Source organism: Anabas testudineus, chromosome 12 (genome assembly GCF_900324465.2).
Source record: "Anabas testudineus chromosome 12, fAnaTes1.2, whole genome shotgun sequence".
Lineage (NCBI taxonomy): Eukaryota > Metazoa > Chordata > Actinopteri > Anabantiformes > Anabantidae > Anabas > Anabas testudineus.
In genome coordinates this window covers 1,097,428-1,119,936 of record NC_046621.1, presented here as the reverse complement: position 1 = coordinate 1,119,936, position 22,509 = coordinate 1,097,428, and the positions used below count along the sequence as shown (strand labels likewise).

Here is a 22,509-nt window from a genome sequence, read left to right as displayed (position 1 = left end):
CCCAGAAATAAAAGTGTTTCACATTCCAACAGACAGCTTTGTTTTCAGCTCTTCTCAGATCTACACACGTGTGAAGATGGGAAACGTCTGGAAATTCTGCTTCACGTTTTCTTTTTGATTCTTGGTTTAACGTGACGAGACGTCACTGCAGCAAACAGCTGCTGGAAAAGACATCTATTAACTGCATTGTGATGCATTCAGGGACAGGGTAGAGTGTTGGTCATTTACAATTAGGCATTTAGAAGACACTTTTATCCAAAGCACCTTACAAGTCAGTACAAGGTACAAGGGTAGGCATTTGAACCCCAGTCTCCCACATGGGAGGCGGTGATGTTACCACTACACTAACCAGCCGCCACATCTTTCAGAATCCCAAAAAAAACAAACAAAAACTAAGGTGTGAAGTGAACTGTGGATTTGGACAATCAGTACATCCCTGGTAAAAATCTCTGGTCAGGATTTTTTTTTAGATTTTCTACTCTACTCTCTACTCTACTGGATTTGTTTTATTCCTGAATCTGTTAATGAACTTAAACGTCAGTATAATTAGGTTTAGTGGATTAATAATTGATTTCTTTAGACTGCACTTTTTTTGTTCTTAAAGCACAAACAAATAAACCCCGCCCGGCACTTGATTCAACCTCCACTTCTAAAACCTAACTCGCATTGATTAAGGTGCTGTAGTGAGTATCTGTTGTTCCTCTCAGATGAGGAAGCAGCTTTTCCTTCATCACTGGAATTAAAAATATTCCTGCTAGATTTAAATGTAAACTCCGATGCAGACGCGAACGCGTCCTCACAGCAGACTCTTGGAGGGTCTGAGGGTTTTTCTGATGAACTCAAACAGATCCACATGTGAACCACGATGTGAGCGCTGCTCATCACAGTAGTTTTCCACATGTTCGTACAGTTTCTCTGCAAAGAAGCAAATTGAAGAATTAACAAGTGTTTTGTGTTGGACTGAAGATGTGATTTACATAATGTGCACAGTGTTTGTCTTTGTACAACTTCTGTTTTACCACTCACCAACTGTGACCTCTTCTCTGACCAGCAGGCTGTACATCTGCTCCAGGTCACACTTCAGTTTGTCATCCATGAAGGTGAAGAAGGCCAGACCTCTCTTGGCTTTTGCTGCTGCCATCAGCTGAACCAAAGCTGGACAGCAACATAATTATGAGGTAGTCATCACTCATCCACTCTTCAGTGATAAATCAAAGGATGGACACTCGTCCACACTGAAATCCAGGATTTAAAAACTGCACTATACCTTTGAGCTGTGGGTCTCCATTGAAAGCTCCACAGCCCCACTTGCCCGTGGCGATGTCTGGTTCATTGTGTCCGTGTTTCTTAAATCCACAGTACGCCTTCAAGGGCACAAATAAAATCACATACACATGAACACTAATTTAAATTAGTAAGAAATGATTCAAATCAAGTACTAAAATACTAAAACCCAACCTTGTTCAGTTCCCGTATGACCTTCCCCATGTGGTACTGCTCGCTTCTGTGTTTGAAGTTCAGAGCATCAATGGCCACGATCTGCCTCTGCAGCCGACGCCACTCGTCTCTGAAGAGATTGAATTAGTGAGGAAGCCAAATGCATTTAAAGTTCACAGTGCGTGAAGTGGATGTTCGTACCTTTTCAGGGTGTCCTCGTTCGGACCGGCCCACTCAAAGCTGTCACCAAAACCAGAGTAGCAGCTGAACTGCTGAGAGCCTGAGGAACGTAATGAACACATCCTGTGAGGCTCCTGGGGTTTTCTATTTGTCTTATTAATTAGAAAACCAATAAAAACATATAGACCAGATAGAAATAGAATATCAGCTATTTTACACTCTACACCGCCCCTGAATGCACCGAACACACAAGCTGCTGACGCTAATGCTAACAAAGTTAACACAGTGCTAATTATAATCACTAATTAGTTTGTATTATTTGTATGTTAATGAGAATTAACATTGTTTAGTGTTTTTTTTTTTGCCAATTTGTGCACAAACATATTATAACTGTAAATTTGCTGGATGCTGCTATGCTAGCTGTTAGCATGTGCTTTAGGGACTGTCAACAATCAGACCAAACGTGTCAGTTAACTGCTGACAATACTGTAAAGACACATTTTCAGATTGTTGGGCAGCAAATCTTCACTTCTGAGATGTTGAAACCAGAGAATATTTGAGATTTTTATTTTGTAATTATGGTCAGTTATTCATAAATGATGTTGCTGATTAACACCATCAAGGACTAATCAGTTCATTACCTGTAATAATCAGACACTCGTTGTCCTCGAGTTTCTGTGTGAAGAGCCGGGACACAATCAGCTCTGGATTAATGAGGAACAGGATCTCTTCCTGAACCAGGCCTGTACCCAGCACACCTCCACCGATCACACTGGCAGCAAAGTCCACCTTCAAACACAAACGTCGATCGACAGTCGAACGTTAACTATGGAATAAACAGCTGTGAATGGTTTCTGGGTCAGAGCTCACCTGTAGCATCCCTGTACCTTCAGTCTCGATGCAGCCATGTGATGCGACGTGCAGCTTATGTAGCTTCTCTTTACAGCTGTGACAATAAACCCAAACAAAACAGGTTTAGACTCAACAAGTCACTTTCAAGTAACACGTCTTGAAAGTGAGCACAGTGAGCATCTTAGCATGCTGGAGACTGTGTTTACTGCAGCTTCATCAAGCCAATATCATGGCTACAGGTGTTTAAACCTGTTTTCCTTTTATTTAGATACATGGAGGTACAGCTGTCTCAGAGTCAAGTCCAAGTCTTTCTATTATTACCTTCTCCAGTTCGGTATGTCTTTCTGTTTGAGGTGACGCCTCTCAAACGTCACCAGTCCCTTTGGTTCAGTCTCTGCAAAGAAATGAATACAAACCACCAATCAGCACTGAAGTGTCAGAAACAGAAGAAACATGAGGTTTAGCAGCAACTTACTCTCATCTGTCACCACTCGGAAGTAATGCATGATGGCTCGCAGCTTCTCCCTCTTCCGGTTTGACCAGTTTCCGAACAGACTGCATCCAAAGGAAGAATAAAGTCACACAGTGGAGACAGAATTCAGATATGCAGCACTGTGCAGTGTGTTACCTGCTGAAGTTAATGGTGGGGTAGCTGGAGTACTCAGAGTTGGGTTTGGATGTGTTGCGATGAGGGAACGTGCAGAAAAACGCGTTGGCAAGCAGGCAGGCTATTTGAATTTGTGACAGAGTGATGGATGCAGTTTGTCCGCTCTGAAGCAGCGGGATGGCCTAAACATGGACACACTCCGTCACCATCAGAACGAGTGAACTGTAAACGGTAAAGGATCCAGTGAGCTTCATACCTTCTTTACATGCTCAGGTAGCTTCAAGGCCAACGCAGCGATCTTTGGAAACAGCGCGCAGGAGTCGTTTTCACCTTTGGGGATACACTGGAACAGAAACATGATGATTGATGATCATTGGAGGGTTTCAACGAACAAACCTGATGATTGAACACAGACACTGACCTTTACGAACTTGGCGAGGCCTTCGAACGACCACTGTTTCTCATACTTTGGGTTATAACTCATTATGGCTTTCTAAAGACAGACAGAGTGTGAAAAGTTTAACAGTTCATGTCCCATAAACACAGATTAGAAAATGTTGGTGAATTCGTACCTCCACACGTTCAACATCCACCTCGCTCTTTTTGGCCAGAGCTTTGAGCTGCTTAGAAATCAGGTCCCACCTCTTTACCTGGCTGGGCGACTGTCAGTGGAAAAGACAACAAACTGTTTACATGCATCATTTTAGCCCCTCTTTTGGTTTTTAAAAGCCTGGATCCTCTCCAATGAAAAGTGAAACAAGATTCACAATAAGACTGAACTTAAACAAAGACAGATTTGGTAACATTTCATGGTGACTGAGCAGTAAAGTGACACATTAAATATGTGAAATCTGATTGGCCACCCGTAAACATTCTAAACACTGATTGGTCCTTTGACAGTTTTCAGGAAGAGAGATCAAATTGGTCGAGACCAAAAAAGTTTATCTCAACAGCTACTAAATGAAATACCATGACTTCTGATCTGATGAAGTGTTATCACCTTATTTTATATTAATATCAGTTTTATAGGATTGTTATAATTTCACATAATCAGCATCACTTAAGAAGACACCAGAGTTCTACAGTAAACCAGCGTCTTAAAACATACATTTTAAAATTGACTAAATAAACTAAATTGAAGTGAATTAAACATGTCTCAAACACACCCTGATTCCAGGCTTGACAATGAAACTTTCTGGTGAATTCGGCATCTTGACAAAGGTGCTGTGCCACACGTCTCTTCCTTCCTGGGGCAGAAGTCCTATTCTACTGTTGAAAACAACCACCTGAAAGGAAAAAAAGTGTTTGTGACTTCTGCACTGAGAGTGACAATAATTACTGAGTGGGAGACAAAGTGGTGCAACACGCCCACTGATCCCTTAATAAAAAATACTCCATTATAAGTAAACAGAGTATTTTTGCACTTTAAATCCTATTTATAAGTAACAAGTGAAATCAAAGCACCTATGTGAAAATGTAGGTTTTTGATTTTAACCTAAAAATAACAGTTTGAGGCCAAGAGACAAAAAATAAGTTTAGTCTTTGTGTTTCCTTCTTTCTTCCTCTAAGAAGAAAGAAGCCCTCAGTACATTTCATTCATAAGACTTTACTTCATAGCATCTTCTCTCATGAACTGGCAGCAATTTATTTACTAAGACAACAGGAAGGAGCCTCAGGAACACACTGGATAAGAGAAAACTGCTGTTCATAAAATTATGATCATGAAAATATGGTTTAAAGAAACACATGGTAACCACAGCTCAGTGCAGCTGTAGTAGCATCAGAAGCTCAGATTTATCCTGTGACTCTTCGGACGGGTCTGACCCTTAGATTTGGAACCATTGGACTGAAGTATAAAGTAGATAAAACTGGTTCCACCTCAAGCTGCTGAATTGCAGGATAATTCACCATAACATCACATATAATAATATATCAGTCACAGGAGACACTGTACTGCAGAACGAGTACTTTTACTACTGACACTGAAAACACATTTGGTAGGATCTGAGTACGTCTTCCATGGCTGCTGAATAAATGGAAATATTAAATGAGTAAATGTACTTTGTTGTACACAATGAGAAGGTCAAAGGACTAAATCTTACATCTATGAGGATAACGTTGGTCTTGCTGAACTGCAAATCTCCCAGTTTGATGTCACACTCTGGAAGTCGCTTCAGATCACGCAGGGCACACACCAAAGTGTCGTCCTCCCTCCACAGGTCGTTCCCCTCTGACTGTCTCCGTCTTACAGATGCAGAGCCTGAGGCTCCAGCGCCGTACGGGACCATGGAGGTAGAGGAGCCGCTGGCCTGGTCTGAGCTGCGTCCACTGTTGTCCTGGTGTTTTTTATGCTTATAATTGTCTCTTTCTTCTTCTCTTTTCTGTTCAGCTTTGTTTTCTTCTTCATTCTTGGATTTACTGCCATTCTCCTTTTCATCCTGTTTGTCCCAAGTGTCATCGAAATGAAGGAGGTCCTTCATCTGGGAGCTGTCATTGCGGTGCCTGCTGGTCATTTCTGGGGGGTTTGGAAACAGGACATGATGAATTCACAGAAACAGTAGAACTGCACCCACAACTAGATAAACTGTGACCAGTGTAAATATTGGTCTGTTGAAAAGTCCAAGTTTAAACTGGACCATGAGTAGTTTTACTCCATTACATTTGTCTGAAGTTACTAATTAACAGGACCTCATTATTTATGTGGACACGGCCACGCCCACCGCGGTGACGCCACGACGTAAACACGGAGATTTAAAATATGACGAAAAAACAACTAAAAAGTCGAAATGTAAATGTTGAAAACAGAGTTTTAAAATCATTAAGTCCAAAGACGAACTGTGTGTTAAAACTCTGGTGGAGCAGCTATGACCCACTGTCCGCCCTTCATGTATTAGCTGAACATCAGTACACGAAGCTAACACTCGGTTGTCGTCAACGTAAATGGACGCGTACTGTTTGTAATTCCCAGAAGGTCTTTTAAATACACGCACCGCTATTCAGACGACATTTTTACCATCCCAATAAACTATCTTAACCATCTGGGTAAAAAGGTATTTCGACCGCTTCACGATAAAAACAGTTTTTAACCGTTTTCCCATGTTGGGACTCGAGCACAGCTAGCTTCCAGTGAAGGGACTCGCAGAGCCGCCATCTTTGTTTTCACTCGGAACCTCAGTCGTAACATGAACATTCAGTCAAAAATCTTACTTTCTATTCACTGGGTTGAATGTTTCATCAAGCGGATCGTTAAAAGAGTATTTTATAGAATCCTTAAATAACAGAGAAAGACCATAACTCTTTGGAAACGACTCTCTTGATTTTTCAAACATCACTCATTAGCTAACGTCAACCTCTTGTTAGCGCAGTGAGCTGAAAGTCCGCTAACGGCTGTGAGCCACAAACTGGAGATATCGTTACAAACATTTGATCAAACTTATCTCCGGAACAGTAAAACTCACCTTTCACCAAAGTCTCAAAGTGATTGAGCTGAAGTTTTAACGGTATTCGTGTTTTGTGGCTGAAAACGGAGCCTGACGAGAAAATACAGCCTTAAAGTTTCAGTCTTGTTGAAGAGAAAGTGAAAGTAGCTGAAGGCGGTTTGAGTAAATGTTCCTGTTTATAAATCACACAGGTACTCGAGTATTACTACGTTTAATTTGAGTTACTTTACAGATTCCTAGAACAAATTCGAGGTGATGTGTGATTATTGAGCTGTCTGTCATACTAAGTGTTGATCCCCCCCAGGTCAAAGGTGAAAGGTGTCTGACATCACACCCTGTTCAACACTAAAGTCTCAGAATAGAAACAGAACTATGACATTTCTTTACGTAATACAGTGATATCTGAGATAAGCAGCCTCAGATTCTGTATTTTTACATCTTGTTGTTTCTGCTTTTTACTTGATGAAGGATCTAAGAGCTTCTTCTGGCACCAGTCTTCAGGTCAGAGGTCATTAAAGGGTCTCAGCACAAGTCTGCATTTAGTGAAGTTCAGTGTGTGAACACAAGGTGGAAGCAGCGAGTCAGTGGTGATTAGTAGAAACAGTTTCTATTATTAATGGAAAACAATATAATAATAATAATAATAATAATAATAATAATAATAATAATAATTATAATAATAATAATACTAATAATAATAATGATAATAATAATAACAATCTGATGCTGTGTAGAAAAACGCAGACATTCTCATGTAAAACTAGAAATAACCATAGAGTTCGACATGTAACAGTCTCAGTTCCTCTTTGTCGCCTGAAATCAAACTGAAACAAACTCCTTGATTTTTATTTTTTAAATATTCAGAATTCTGCTTTCAAAATGTTGGTTAATAAAAGTATCATCAGCAGATTGTACTTCATACTTAAATTAAAAGTACTATCATATAGAAAAACATGTCCTGTCCCATTATTAGTAGTAGTATTAATACCTTGTTATTACTGCAGCTATTTCATGTTGTAGCTTCTTAAAGTAGAGAAAAGTATCTTGAATAATAGTTCTGTGAGTATCAGTACTCACTGTGCAGCGTTACTACAGCTGTCAGATACATGTAGTGGAGTAAATATCAGAGGATATCCCTCTGAGGTGAACTGTGAGTAAAGTACCTTGAGTAACTGTACTTTCCACCACTGGAAGCTGGATTTGTCCATGAGGAACAGTTTGGCTCAGTTAAGACTAATGAAGTATTCTCCATGGCAACAGCATCACATAACTGACCAGTGATACTGAGAAATAACACTAGTGACTGTAAATGAATAAACTATGAATATATTTATTTTGAGACTTTACAAAAGTATAACTACAGTTAAATATGTTTAGTGTTTTAGAGTTAAGTGTTGACTTCAGTGCCACATTTGAGCTGATAGAAATACTCAGTATACTATTTACTGTTAATATAGTCACTTACTGGACGGACAGAGAATGAACGGGCACCTACTTTGATAATTATTAATTGTAACAGGCCCCTCGTTACAGCTTCACACTGGATTTAACGATGCTTCAGGGAAACAGCCTGAATGATTGATCACTTAAACGAAGATGTGAAGGGTGATCGCTGTCATGTGCCCCTGTGATGATCGTCATATGCTGCTGTTCCAGCTGTAGTACTAAATACTGTACAACGTGAGCTGTCATGTGTCTGTAAGCAAACAGCAGCTTGGGTGTGTTTGAGCAGTGAAAGGGTGGAGGAGCTCTGCCTCGTCGTCCTGCGGCTGTGCGTGTTATTCTGGGTCAGCCATTTCCCTGGAATGTGCTGTCCGCTGCCAAAGAGAAGTCACGACAAAGGAATGCACACATAACGCTGCAGAAACACAGGGATGACTTAAAAAGGCCTGAAGTGAGGAGGCAGGGCGGCTGAACGGTGACAACAGTGACACCGTCAGCACTCAGCAACTACAAGTACCACTTCAAGTTCTTGTTGAAGTACTGAGTACTTCTCTGATGAGCACTTGTTACGTTCAGAAACTGTGATTTTTAAAAACATGTCTTGGGCGGATTGTGAGGAAACGGGCTCCACACCCCAGGAGCCAAAACCCAAACACAACATGACGACGAACGAGGCGGTCACATTGTTCCCAGTGTTTTAGTTTCTATTTTCAGTGCTCGTGTCATTGTTTTGTTTTCTTTGGGGTCATTTCTCGTCTCTCGTTGGTCATTTTCATCTGTTTTTGTCCATCGTGTCTCCTTTTTAACTCTTTGTGAAACTTTTTTGGTTGGTTTGTGCCTTTTAACTGACTTCTGTGACTTTCAAACAGGGAACGAAGACATCGTGAGATACAGACCTGCCCCTGTTTAGTGATCAGTCATGATCATAATAATGAATGTTTAGTGGAACAACTGAATCTCCTGAAATATCATTGTAATAAAATATCATGTCTAGTTCAAAGAAACGTGAACTGATGCTGGACACCAACGTCAGCACAAATGAAAAGCACAAGAAACGTCTCAGACAGATGAGAAAGAAAAAAATTCATAACTTCACGTTAAACCAAACCATAGTTCATGAATCATGTTTTGAAAGAGTAATCTAAAAAAGCTGCCTTAGAATTAACATAGTGACTAATCACTGTTGGCAGGTAACTCCACAGCGGCCTCCTCTCCTCAGCACTTTTTGAGATATCTTAAATATTTCAAACCACAGCTATAGTTATGAAATAGCTGCAATATGTTGAACCATCTGTCCGAACTCGATGACAACACTCCCGTGAGCCTAATTAATTGGAAGAGAAGAACGTGTTGAGTGAAAAGAGACATTACAGCTGTTTGTCCTGTGTCTTCTTCATCACAAAGTGCTTCCACTCCCTCCAGCTTTAAGTCGTTCCCTCTTTGTTTGCCTCTTATCTCCTCAGTTTCTTCCTTGTCCTGGGGGTCACGCTGTTGAAACACCGCATCTGTCTGGACTCAGAGTCAAAGCAGGGTCAGCGCTTCAGCTGTGTGCAGCCTCTCAGGTTTGGTTCTGTAGTGAAGCAGTGAGCTACTCTGTTCTGTGGCACTGTGAAATGTCTGCAGTACATGGGAAGTGTGTGTGTGTGTGATTGTACTATGCGGCAGGTCGTGGGGGAGGAAGAAGCAGCGGCTGTGCGTAGAGGTGGGGGTGGGGGGGGCTGATATGGATAGTGTAGAGAAAAATGAAGAAATGGGAAATCTCAGCACCTGTTTCCAGGGCAACAGAGGTCTGAAAAACACAGGCAGGTTGGACTTTTTATTCTCCACGCTGCACCGCCCTCTGGCAAGATACTGCAGACACCTCTAATGACTCCAAAACACTCGCTGGCCCTGCTGCTGAAACGCCGGCTGGCTTCAAGTGACGCACACGCTGCCTCTGTGTATGTGTGCGTGGAGGCACGTGCACTGCTGATACACAATGATGCTGTAAAGCTACAGTTTGTGCAAAGGTTGATTTTTAAAGTGAAAAGAAGGAAATTCAACCCCTGAAGCAAACAGGAATTTGAATTATTGCTTTTTAATTTCAGGCACATAATAAACAGTAATTGTTGCACGTGCACGAGCAGTACGTTTGTAGCAGCTACGATTCTTTTTGTTCTTGATCTTAATTGAAGTTTTCAGCTGTTTTTCCTGCAGATCACTTCGTGTTTATGTCAGAAAATGAGCAGACAGACATGAAAAACAACCCAAAGACACAATAGAAACCAAAGAACTTCAACAGGAAAATGGAAAACGACCCAAACACTGCGTTGTGTTTGTTAGTTTGTGCCTCAGCATGTAAAAGATCTGCCCTCAGGTTTTCTGGACGTAAATCACGGTGTCTGCTTTAGATCACTGTCTTGCTGTAGAAGCCACCCTCTTCTCACTTCCACTGTTGAATCTACAACTTGCTGATATACAGTGGAATCCATTCTTATCTCCGAGATGTTTCCTGCAACACTGGCACAGAATATTTCCAGCTTCATGCTCCACAGCAGGCGGCGTGTTCGTTTCACCACACGCTCTGTTTTATGTCCAAACACACCCCTGGTAAACTGTATCTTCAGCTCAACCCCGACTTCTCCAGATGTTGCTTTGCAGACTTCAAACACTGACGTCTGTGATGATGAGGTCTCAGGTAAGTCTGGCTGCAGCTCCTCTGCAGTCATACGGAGACTTATTTTGTCTTACAGCAGATGTGCAGCTTGATCTGCAGATGTTTTTCTGCTCTCTTCTGCTTTATAGGCATCAGTTGGCTCCATTTTCTGATCCTCAGGGAGCTGCTGAGTCTGAGAACTGATCATCAGCTCCTAAAATCAGTTCTTGACCTGCGTTACATCTGATGATCTAACATTTATTATTATCTTTTCTTTTATTGGTTTTCGTTCATTATCTTGGTTATTATTATTCATCTCATTTTAGTTTTCTCACTACAATATTGTAGCAGTTGCATCCAGGAGATAACAGGATGGATGTAACCTCCACCCACCTGTTATTACTATTATGACTAGAAATTGAAATTAGCTAATGCTGTTGATACTTACAGCCATAATAATAATAATAGAACTACTAAAGATTCTTACTTGAAAAAAATCTACTAATCACTAATTAGCTTTTACAGTTTAGACATGAATCAGTAAATCAACTCCTCTAATAGACACAGATCGTGGTGTTCACCTGCAACATTTCGTTATTTCTCTTAACTAAAGTGAATTAAATCAGTGGTTGATGGTTTTGTGTGTTAGTTAAGAACATTTGCACAGCTCGAGTAAAGCATTTAAAGTAGTATTTGCAGTGGAGTACTCACGTTGTGTACTTGCAGTGGAGTACTCGCAGTGGAGTACTCAGGTTGTGTACTTGCAACGGAGTACTCAGGTTGTGTACTTGCAGTGGAGTACTCAGGTTGAGTACTCAGGTTGTGTACTTGCAGCGGAGTACTCAGGTCGTGTACTCAGGTCGTGTACTCAGGTTGTGTACTCTGGTCGTGTACTCTGGTCGTGTACTCTGGTCGTGTACTCAGGTCGTGTACTCAGGTCGTGTACTCTGGTCGTGTACTCAGGTCGTGTACTCTGGTCGTGTACTCAGGTCGTGTACTTGCAGCGGAGTACTCAGGTTGTGTACTCTGGTCGTGTACTCTGGTCGTGTACTCAGGTCGTGTACTCAGGTCGTGTACTCTGGTCGTGTACTCTGGTCGTGTACTCTGGTCGTGTACTCAGGTCGTGTACTTGCAGCGGAGTACTCAGGTTGTGTACTCTGGTCGTGTACTCAGGTTGTGTACTCTGGTCGTGTACTCTGGTCGTGTACTCTGGTCGTGTACTCAGGTCGTGTACTCAGGTCGTGTACTCTGGTCGTGTACTCAGGTCGTGTACTTGCAGCGGAGTACTCAGGTTGTGTACTCTGGTCGTGTACTCAGGTTGTGTACTCAGGTCGTGTACTCAGGTCGTGTACTCTGGTCGTGTACTCTGGTCGTGTACTCTGGTCGTGTACTCTGGTCGTGTACTCAGGTCGTGTACTTGCAGCGGAGTACTCAGGTCGTGTACTCAGGTTGTGTACTCTGGTCGTGTACTCTGGTCGTGTACTCTGGTCGTGTACTCTGGTCGTGTACTCTGGTCGTGTACTCAGGTCGTGTACTCTGGTCGTGTACTCTGGTCGTGTACTCAGGTCGTGTACTCTGGTCGTGTACTCTGGTCGTGTACTCAGGTCGTGTACTCAGGTCGTGTACTCAGGTTGTGTACTCAGGTCGTGTACTCTGGTCGTGTGCTCTGGTCGTGTACTCAGATCGTGTACTCTAGTCGTGTACTCAGGGCGTGTACTCAGGTCGTGTACTTGCAGCGGAGTACTCAGGTCATGTACTCAGGTCGTGTACTCTGGTCGTGTACTCTGGTCGTGTACTCTGGTCGTGTACTCTGGTCGTGTACTCAGGTCGTGTACTCTGGTCGTGTACTCTGGTCGTGTACTCAGGTCGTGTACTCTGGTCGTGTGCTCTGGTCGTGTACTCAGGTCGTGTACTCTGGTCGTGTACTCTGGTCGTGTACTCTGGTCGTGTACTCTGGTCGTGTACTCTGGTCGTGTACTCAGGTCGTGTACTCTGGTCGTGTACTCTGGTCGTGTACTCAGGTCGTGTACTCTGGTCGTGTGCTCTGGTCGTGTACTCAGGTCGTGTACTCTGGTCGTGTACTCTGGTCGTGTACTCTGGTCGTGTGCTCAGGTCGTGTGCTCAGGTCGTGTGCTCAGGTCGTGTACTCAGGTCGTGTGCTCTGGTCGTGTGCTCTGGTCGTGTACTCAGGTCGTGTACTCTGGTCGTGTACTCAGGTCGTGTGCTCTGGTCGTGTGCTCTGGTCGTGTACTCAGGTCGTGTACTCAGGTCGTGTACTCTGGTCGTGTACTCTGGTCGTGTACTCTGGTCGTGTACTCAGGTCGTGTGCTCTGGTCGTGTGCTCTGGTCGTGTGCTCTGGTCGTGTACTCTGGTCGTGTGCTCTGGTCGTGTACTCTGGTCGTGTGCTCTGGTCGTGTACTCAGGTCGTGTACTCTGGTCGTGTACTCTGGTCGTGTACTCTGGTCGTGTACTCTGGTCGTGTACTCAGGTCGTGTGCTCTGGTCGTGTGCTCTGGTCGTGTGCTCAGGTCGTGTGCTCTGGTCGTGTGCTCTGGTCGTGTGCTCTGGTCGTGTACTCTGGTCGTGTACTCAGGTCGTGTACTCTGGTCGTGTACTCTGGTCGTGTACTCTGGTCGTGTACTCTGGTCGTGTACTCTGGTCGTGTACTCAGGTCGTGTGCTCTGGTCGTGTACTCTGGTCGTGTGCTCTGGTCGTGTACTCAGGTCGTGTACTCTGGTCGTGTACTCTGGTCGTGTGCTCTGGTCGTGTGCTCTGGTCGTGTGCTCTGGTCGTGTGCTCTGGTCGTGTACTCTGGTCGTGTACTCTGGTCGTGTACCCTGGTCGTGTGCCCTGGTCGTGTACTCTGGTCGTGTACTTGCAGCGGAGTACTCTGGTCGTGTACTCAGGTCGTGTACTCTGGTCGTGTGCTCTGGTCGTGTACTCTGGTCGTGTGCTCTGGTCGTGTACTCTGGTCGTGTGCTCTGGTCGTGTACTCTGGTCGTGTACTCTGGTCGTGTACTCTGGTCGTGTGCTCTGGTCGTGTGCTCTGGTCGTGTACTCTGGTCGTGTACTCTGGTCGTGTACTCTGGTCGTGTACTCAGGTCGTGTACTCTGGTCGTGTACTCTGGTCGTGTACTCTGGTCGTGTACTTGCAGCGGAGTACTCTGGTCGTGTACTCAGGTCGTGTACTCTGGTCGTGTACCCTGGTCGTGTGCCCTGGTCGTGTACTCTGGTCGTGTACTTGCAGCGGAGTACTCTGGTCGTGTACTCTGGTCGTGTACTCTGGTCGTGTACTCTGGTCGTGTACTCTGGTCGTGTACTCTGGTCGTGTACTTGTACCCCTCTGGCTGCAGGCTGTCCCCCTCCCTCCTGTGGTCTGCAGTCCTTCAGCCGCCTCTCCTGCAGGAGGAGGGACAGGAAAAAGCCTCTGTGGGAGACATTAGATCTCATGAATACATTAAACGGGGTCATTGTGCACCGAGCTGCCAGGTTATTATGGTCTGTCCGAGCTTATTCTAATCAACTCGGCTGCTTAAAACTCACTTAGCAGTAAAATGTGGGTTTAATGGTGACACCGCACGGATGTTTGCAATAAATACGCGTACAAATGTACAGCACTGAACAGGTTACTTACTCCTTCTACGAGTGGGATGTGAAAACAAAAAGAAAAAGACATTAATAAGAGTCGAACAGTCACCAGCAGCTCCTCGTTAGCCCGACTGCGACACTAGCTATGCTAAGCTAATGCCGTTAAGCTAAGTCTACAATCAAGCGGCTCCGTCGTCTGGCAGCAGGTAAAGGTGAGTCACACAGCAACTTTCTAGCAAACTGTGGGTGCTGGACTTTTATTCGGCTGCTTCTGTTCATCTTAACAACACGTCAGGGAAACGTAAACCGGACAAACGGCACACAAACGTGACGGGCTAAGCAGCTAGCCTCTAGCGGCTAACGGTGTGAGCAGCGTGTGTTAAAGAGCCTCCGCAGCTGTGTCTCAGTCCTCAGACTCCAACAACACAGACACAGGAAACAGAAACTGAGGCTACCGAACACAGCAAACCTCAAACCCGAACTGCTGCTTCTCATCATCACCTCCTGGTACGTGCTCGACTCCGTGCACTGCAGCCGGAGCTGATGTGGGTTCATGTCAGGTAGGTGAGACAACATCTGCTGTTCGCATGTTTCACTTAGTGATGGATGAAACACGCACACGCTCACAGAGAATCCTGCACAGACAACACGCACACGCACACAGAGAATCCTGCACAGACAACACGCACACGCTCACAGAGAATCCTGCACAGACAACACGCACACGCTCACAGAGAATCCTGCACAGACAACACGCACACGCTCACAGAGAATCCTGCACAGACAACATGCACACGCACACAGAGAATCCTGCACAGACAACATGCACACGCTCACAGAGAATCCTGCACAGACAACACGCACACGCTCACAGAGAATCCTGCACAGACAACATGCACACTGCTCCAACGCTTTGTTCTGAGCTGCTGCACATTACAGCAGCAGGTTTTGTTTGCACTGTTGCAGGAGAAGCTGCAGGTAGACACGGCTGGGGTTCGTTCATTTGCATGTTTCTTATCTAATGAACTGATGAATCAATTCTGTCAGCATGTTTGACTCACGCTGGGTTTGCACAGTGCATGTTATTTGACCATGCATGGCTTGTTGTTGCAGTGTGTTTCTGAGGTGCCTGTTTTCCCCTCTGGCCGTGACTTCCTGACTGGATCATGGGCACAATAACATGTTGTCCTGGCCAGGAGCCAGACTGAGTCAGTGTGGGTCAGTGTTTACATGGAAAGACGGAGAACTGGAGAATAAGAAGGTGCTTAAATCACTGAAGTGAAGCGTTTGTGTTTAGGCTGTTGGTGTTTGAAGCATCCAGATGTTTGGTGCTGCGATGGGTCCTATCTGACATTACTGTCTCCAGTAGTCATGTGTAGTCTGCAGAAAGTTTCCTAAGTGTGAACAAATAACACGGCTTTAGTAGCTTTAGTTTTCAGGTTAACAGCCCCAAAAGTTACAGATTTAATTTGTTGTCACAAAAAGAAATGAAAAAGATGCAAGTTGACATGTTTAAGAAGCTTAAATCAGAAATAATTTGGCATTTCTTTCTTTAAAATGGCTGCAACAACTAGTTTATTATCGAAATGTTTAATTTTCTGACTAATCGCTGATGTAAATGAAGAATTGTACTTGTTAAAGTTTCAGTTTGCTGCATATTTGATGCTTTCTGATCACATTTAAAAACATTATTGACCCACATCTTGCTGTGGCACCGTTCATTGACCAGCCTGTACCTGTCTTTTGTTAGGGGGAGACAGTCTTTCAGTGCTCGCAGTAAAAATATCTCGTCTTTTCATTGTCATGCGCTGACATTTGCTTCTCATCATGGCTGCTGCTCTTCTGCATTTCACAGGGTGTTAATTAGGGAATCTCTCAGATCCCATTGAGGCTTCTAATTAGTGCTTTATTGAAGGCAGGTGCAGGGCAGCCGGTGAAGCTTGTGTATTGTAAGTTGTCAGGCGGTGACCTTCGTCACTAATTTGTTTATTCAGAAAAACGATTTGAATTTTCAGACAGTATTAGAAATAGATAGCAGCTGTCAAGCAGCATGTGTTCACATTAAAGAAGCTGAATGAGACAAAAAGTTGCAGCTCTAAAGCAAATATTTAGTTATTGATTGACTGATTGTCTGATAAATGCTCAACATCTTTTTCCAAAGCCTGAGCTGAAAACCTAAGAATTCATTTGACTCAGAGTTAAAGCAGCAAATCTTCAGTATAATGTCCAACGTATGTGACTTTATGCTGATTAACTTTTAACTGACTGATCAGTTCATCAATGTGATAATAATGAAATACATTTGGAGTTTTTACCTATTTGTGGTGAATTCGAGTGATTTGTCACTATTTTCTGATCATGTCCAGAACAAACACGTCATCGACTGTTTGAGAAAACTATTGATAAATTAATTAAAGTCGCTGCAGCTCTACAGGACCCATGTAAACAGTTTAGGTTGAACAACTTTAAATGAATCCTCAATATTTCTGATCTTATTTCCACTTATCAAACAAAAATCTTCTTAAACTTCAGGTTTTGATCCTTGTCTCAGTTTACATCACAGTAAACTGAACATTTGAAGGTTTGGACGTTGACCGAACATCATCTTTGACATCTCACGTCTTGGAGCTCACACTTGAAATTTCCACAGCGTCTGTATATGTAAGTTTTGTTAAGGGGAGTTTCTGATGTGTCCAGGAATGTGGTTACAAAACATTTGAATCCAAGCATCTGTTTTCATTTTTGTGCTCGTTGGGTTTTTGAAACTGATCATTTCTTGACCAGTGTTGTCTGCTCTGTAGAAACGCTGACGACAGTTAGATTCAAGTGTTAGAAACTGTTGGAAGTCGCAGTTGGCTGCTCTTCCCGGTGATCACGTGGTCAGGTGATTCATTTAGAAAGAATGAGCAACTGCATCATCGTTCTGTTCATGCTTACGTGCACATTCTTACCATTAAACATGATATTTCACTTTTTCAAACTGAGCTTTGACAACAAGCAACAAGCTGCGTGTGTGTTCTAGTCTGAAGTTTTCCAGGTGAGAAAGTTCCTCTTGTAGGAACTAAAGTCCAGGAATCCTCCGTAGGGTAAAAGTAATTTGACCAAAACCTCAGATTAGCGCTCGGACTGCAGAATTATCCACTCCAACATAGTGAAGCACTGTCAAACAGATGACAGGTGAACGTCGCTCCCATGTGATGTTGTCTGTTCAAATACATTTCTGAATGAACTCTGCTGTAAGTTACACAGTTAGGAATGTTTTAACAGTTTGATTTCATCGTGTCCACGTTATTGAACCTTATTATCTTCACCTTTCAACATGAAACATCAAATAACTCCAGCTCAAATATGTCTAATCACCTTTTGTTGGTCGAGCAGGGAGAGACGCTGCAGGGTCCAGTGGCAGCCTAATTAGTGTTGATGAGATGAGAGGCACTCTGCATGTTAATTAAATGTTCCTGACAGATTCACTTAACAGCTGTAACTTATGACTATTGCTGACCACATACAGCAATCAGTCCATTGTTTAGTCTGAGCCTTTAGTCAACTGGAAAATTATCAAAAGGTCGGTGGTTCGACTCCCAGAGATGGATCATATCCTGTGTGTGCTGTGGGTTCAGTTTCATTTTCCTCTGTGATTCAAAGTGATTCAATAGACAGATAAAATATGACACTGTAAAATTGGGAATTGTCCTTAAAACAACATTCTGGATAATTACTTGGAAAATTCCTCATAACTTCCTAAAAGTGTAAATTGCACTTGTTATTACAGTTAGTAACAAGCCAGTTTTGTTTCAGTTATCCAGCAATGATCAGTAAAATAATCAGTAAAATCCTGGATTGTCCCAGTTCAGTTAAAGTCTTTTAGATCAATACAACATGACTGTGAACGTCCCCTCGTGTCTCGAATGAAAGATATTTAATTTACAGTGATCTAAAAGAGAAGAGCTTCAAATGATCCCAACACGTATTTGTTTGATACAGCTGATTAATCAGGTATCAGACCTGGCTGATGGTTCCAGTCAGATAGTTAACTCTGATAAACAAAACACGCTGACTCATTAACACGACGCCCGGCTCGCGCCGCAGCAGAGAAAGACTGGCAGCTAATAAATTATGGAGAGGCAGTTTGTTTTTTATTTGATTAAGTAGCAGAGGGAGCTTTTAATCATCTTTACTGACTAGCTGCCAACCTCTCTCCCCCTCAAGCCGTTCATAAATACTTGAACGTTAATAGCTGTTACTCTTGAATTAAGCTGATGATTAGTTTAATTGAATTTTAATGTAACTGTAGAGAGGCAGAAACGGCAGCACGTTTAGACCGGTGCTAAAAACAGTTTTTAATTCTAAAATCGAACTTTTCTAACTGGTAGTTTACATGTAACCGTGATTTTAGCTCCATTTGTAATGTTCTTGCTGATTAATGCAGAGTTTAGATGGTAACTTACATACAGTCGTCATTATATCACATCAGTATCATTAATCAAACACATTTAACAAAAGAAACACAGTTTTTCTTAAATATTAAATGTTGACGATGTGTTTTCTTAGAAATAATTACGATAGACCTTTATCTACCTTCTAAACTCACACGGTGCTCGTTAAGCTAATTACATAACAATAGACTGTTGTGGAGCCTTTTGAGCTAGAAACAGGAACATTTCTCTGCCAACAGCATCTGTCCAGCAGCTGCTCAGGATTCACTTTGACTTAACAGACAGGTGTAGTCTTTTAATGAAACCTTTAAATTACAATTAAAGGAGATGCACTGATACGGTACCGTGGTGTGGTACTGAAATTCAGTCAGTTGATTTTAATGATGGCAGTGACAAGTTGATTTTTGAACGTTGATTTAATTTAAAGTCTCTTCAAATGTCTTCAAACCGCTGCTTTCAATGAGAATTAGAGTATTTATGTAAAAGTATTGTGTGATTATTAAATATTTGTATTCCAGTGGTGAAAGAAGTACTCAGATTATTTACACAAGTATACAAGTTACAAGTGTAGCAGGATTACACAGTAGAACTACTCTGTTACAGGTGAAAGTCCTCAGAGTACTCAGAGAATGGTTAATTCATCATCGGTGAATATGAAATTACTGGATTATATATTGATGTGTTCATCACTTAAAGGTTGGAGCTGATTTTAACTCATTATAAACTGTTTTGAGGATCAAATGTTGTGAATATAACAATTATAAAGTCTCAAAGTCTTATTACGTCATATTTAGTTTTATTAATATTAATATATTATATGTTAGTATATCAAATTCCAAAAAGTTACTATTAACTATAGTTATTAAATAAATGTAGTGGCGTAAAAGTAGAAAGTAACAGAATCTGAAAATAGAGTGGAAGACCCCAAATTGTACTAAGGACAAAACAATAATTAATATCTACAGTCTGCTTTATATCTTGGTTTTTGTTTATGAACGCCTCACGATACAGATGATCCACGCTCTGTGCTGTCAGTGTGACCTTTGGGGTTGGGGTTATGTCACACAACTCTGAGGACGTGAGTGATGTAGTATCAGTCGTGGTATCTGCACCGTTAAATTCATTTTAAGTAATCCACTGTAGTATAGCTAGTCTGTATTGGTACTTCTAATGAAGTGATGTTTGTACTTGCTGCCTCTAATTGTTTCGTACAGATCACGATGAATCAGAGTGAATTTCATCTCGACTGTGATAATGAAACCGTGTTTGATGTGAATGGGTTACATCTGATGAGTTTTTACCATCAGGCAGCAGAGTGAAGAACTAGTCTGCAGCTGAGGGCAGAGGATTCAAAGGGACTGGGGGAACAGTGCGTCTCAGTCATTCCTCTGCAGGTACAGTCTGTGCTGCTCGTGTTCAGATTCAACATCTGACAGAGCCAGACATCTTACGTGTCCCCCTCCTCTTTGTGTGGTTTAACTGCTCAGCTGTGATGCAAGTTACACGGTGCAGCCTGGAGGCTGCCTTTTGATAGGTGGGAATCGAGGTGTCACAGTCACGTGATCCGACAAACCCACCCCACCTCGCCTCCCTCCTCCTCCCGTACAAGATGTGGGGTGTCTGACCCAAATCTGCAAAGTGCAAAAAAGGAAACCAGAGGAGAAGAAATGAGGGGGGAGGGGATGATGAAGCCAGGCTGTGATGATGGAAAATTAGCATGTCTGTTGGTAACTGTCAGATAAAGAACATCATTAGCAGGACGTAGGAGGGGGCAGTGATGGAGGAAATGGTGAAAACATCTGGTGGTGAAGGAGGCAGAGAAACGTGCAGCGGTGTTAATAAAATCAGAAACGAGCAGAGGACGTGTTGTTGGTCGGTGTGTCGAGCTGAGAGGAGACTCTGCCTCTTCACATCTCTGTTCTCCTAAATTCCTTTTGAAATCAGCACGCTAAATTTAGCTCCCAGCACCCATCCCCCTCCTCTGAGAGGTATCAGAGTTACAGCAGTCAGTGATAGGCTCGCGGTTTGGTGTGCACGGCCCGCACGCGCACGCTCGCAGATTAAAGTGAGTGGCTCTGAGTGGGAGGGCGCTCTGTCTTTGTGCACACAGTGTGGGCTATAGTGATGACAAATTGTCGCAAACGAGCGCCGAGTAACCGTCTTTTCATCTGTGCGTTTCTCTCTCAGGGCTGCCACTTGAGGACAGCGGGGGCTCTCCAATGATCCCCACGTTCATCCAATGAACCCCCTCAACTCCATGAAACCCTGCCTGCCTCCCACTCCACAAAGGTACGAAAACACAAGGCGACATCAAAGCTCCGTGTCCTGAAGGTGAAGCAGCCTCACCTGGCTTTTTGTGTTCTGGTTCTCTGGTTCCATTTAAGCCCCATCCACACCCAGTCCACAGCTCGTACAGTAAGTGACTGTGGGAAAGACTTTGTCGTCAGTGACCCTGCAGATGATGTGGTCTGACAGAAATGCTGTTGTGGTAATTTCCTGTTGAGGGCATGGTTTACAAGAAGGAAACAGAGGGCAACCTCAACTGTCAGATGAGTAAACCATGTTGATCTTTAGCTCAGGGCGCTAAAGGATTTATCAGTGACCTTTAACTTTGTACTGACTCTACAGTACAAATGAGTCCCAACAAGGTTCTCTCTCAGAGATGCAGAAAACAGCCTGCACATGCATTTATTCATGTCAGTTGGATTATTATCTCAGTTCACAGCCTTTTTCTCCCTGAGCTGTATCAAGAAATGACAGAACTGTCTGACACCGACATCACAGAAACGTGGGACAAGCTATAAATGAGGATTTACGGTGTGTGCCTGTTGGACACTTTGCTTTAATCATTTCTCACTCAACTATTTGTGACACTTTTAACAAGAACAGCTTTGCGCAACATAATAAATCAATGACCTTATCAGCATGTTTAAATCATTTCAAGTCTCCCCTTCCATCACAGCTGCCTTTTACCTCGGCAGTGCAGAAATAAATAATAAAAATCAATGAATGGAAATACTCTGCACTGTTCATGCTTTCCACGTCTGTGTGTGCACTACAGTTGGTGTGATGGTAATTTTGTCCTTGAGGGTCCAGGCAGAGTCTTAGCACCTGTTTGTCTGTCAGTGCATCACACAGGTAAACTGGACCCTGCTTCGCGCATGTGTTCTGTAGGAACAGACTTTATTTCAACATCAGTGTTCGAGTGAAGAACCATTTTGAAGGAGTGAATTAGAATCAAGTTACAGGATGTTTGTTACTGGTATTAATTTGTTATCATGCTGATTGGGTCACATGGGAAGAGGTTGAAGTAATTAGGATTAGGATAGTGGATATGAGTGGATACGAGTGGATCTTTTGTTTTAATTAAATCTTATGAAACGATTTTTGATTCAACAAATTCCCTTTAGTTTATGTGCTGGAGGCACTTTGCTCTTCTTTGTGCTGTCAAACGTTGGCATCTTGTTTTGGGGCATGCATGTCTGATACCTGTTTGTCGGAATTAATAGAAGCACAGTCTGCATCTGTAGTGTGCATACAGATCCATGTTGGGGCAAGAGGGAACCGTGAAAGCTGCAAAAGCACAACCAACCAACCAACTAGAGGAAACACAAACGCACAACCAAAACCTGGGTGTGTTTTTTTTTTTTTTTTATATCTGCAGTTATGTTCTTATGTTGCAGTCAATGAGCTCTTGGAGCCCCCGTATTTAATATCTCCATAAGAGGAGCAGGTGTTAGAGGAACATATACACACAGTTAATGATCACTCTGAGGTGTATCTGCCTGTTTTTTTTCTTCTTTTGATGATAATGTGAAGCAGTGAATCCTTCTTTGGAATTAAATGTCTGCTCCTTTAAACACTGTCTCTGATGCTGTGATGCTGTTGTTG

The 22,509-nt window shown here is 42.9% G+C and overlaps 3 protein-coding genes across 10 annotated transcripts in view; 2 read left to right on the top strand and 1 right to left on the bottom strand.

The window, feature by feature from the left end:
• Positions 1-77: 77 nt before the first annotated feature.
• On the bottom strand, positions 78-6,813 carry pargl (poly (ADP-ribose) glycohydrolase, like). Its single transcript, XM_026354245.1, has 16 exons — positions 6,535-6,813; positions 5,179-5,591; positions 4,243-4,362; positions 3,649-3,738; positions 3,498-3,569; positions 3,333-3,419; positions 3,098-3,258; positions 2,945-3,024; positions 2,791-2,863; positions 2,488-2,563; positions 2,259-2,406; positions 1,639-1,717; positions 1,459-1,567; positions 1,268-1,364; positions 1,027-1,155; positions 78-915 (listed from the first exon to the last, which is right to left on the bottom strand). Exons 2-16 carry the CDS (start codon positions 5,587-5,589, stop codon positions 797-799), a joined length of 1,851 nt encoding a protein of 616 aa, XP_026210030.1. The 5' UTR covers positions 5,590-5,591; positions 6,535-6,813; the 3' UTR covers positions 78-796.
• A 2,322-nt stretch (positions 6,814-9,135) lies between these two features.
• The window catches only part of zmiz2 (zinc finger, MIZ-type containing 2), a 28,374-nt gene continuing 15,000 nt past the window's right edge, over positions 9,136-22,509 (top strand). For 2 of the 8 annotated variants that reach the window (XM_026354238.1, XM_026354241.1), the window contains exons 1-2: positions 14,036-14,742; positions 20,806-20,907. In XM_026354238.1, coding sequence (XP_026210023.1) covers positions 20,858-20,907 — 50 coding nt within the window. In that variant the 5' untranslated portion in view covers positions 14,036-14,742; positions 20,806-20,857. Of the gene's footprint in view, positions 9,522-14,035; positions 14,743-20,696; positions 22,252-22,509 lie in introns of those variants that run through there. The other 6 variants (XM_026354240.1, XM_026354239.1, XM_026354244.1 and 3 more) reach the window with 6 other exon arrangements.
• On the top strand, positions 10,444-12,297 carry LOC113158483. The gene is made up of 6 exons (XM_026354407.1): positions 10,444-10,636; positions 11,249-11,518; positions 11,584-11,610; positions 11,715-11,741; positions 11,833-11,885; positions 12,003-12,297. The coding sequence occupies exons 1-6, from the start codon at positions 10,444-10,446 to the stop codon at positions 12,288-12,290; spliced, it is 858 nt and encodes a 285-aa protein (XP_026210192.1). The 3' UTR covers positions 12,291-12,297.

Coding starts and splice junctions, on each gene's coding strand:
- pargl (XM_026354245.1), bottom strand. CDS start 5,589: ATGACCAGCAGGCACCGCAATGACAGCTCCCAGATGAAGGACCTCCTT. Junction 3,025..3,097: donor CCCACCATTAACTTCAGCAG/GTAACACACTGC, acceptor CTTTGGATGCAG/TCTGTTCGGAAACTGGTCAA. Junction 2,564..2,790: donor GACATACCGAACTGGAGAAG/GTAATAATAGAA, acceptor TTATTGTCACAG/CTGTAAAGAGAAGCTACATA.
- LOC113158483 (XM_026354407.1), top strand. CDS start 10,444: ATGTTTCCTGCAACACTGGCACAGAATATTTCCAGCTTCATGCTCCAC. Junction 11,611..11,714: donor ACTTGCAGCGGAGTACTCAG/GTTGTGTACTCT, acceptor TCGTGTACTCAG/GTCGTGTACTTGCAGCGGAG. Junction 11,742..11,832: donor ACTTGCAGCGGAGTACTCAG/GTTGTGTACTCT, acceptor TCGTGTACTCAG/GTCGTGTACTCTGGTCGTGT.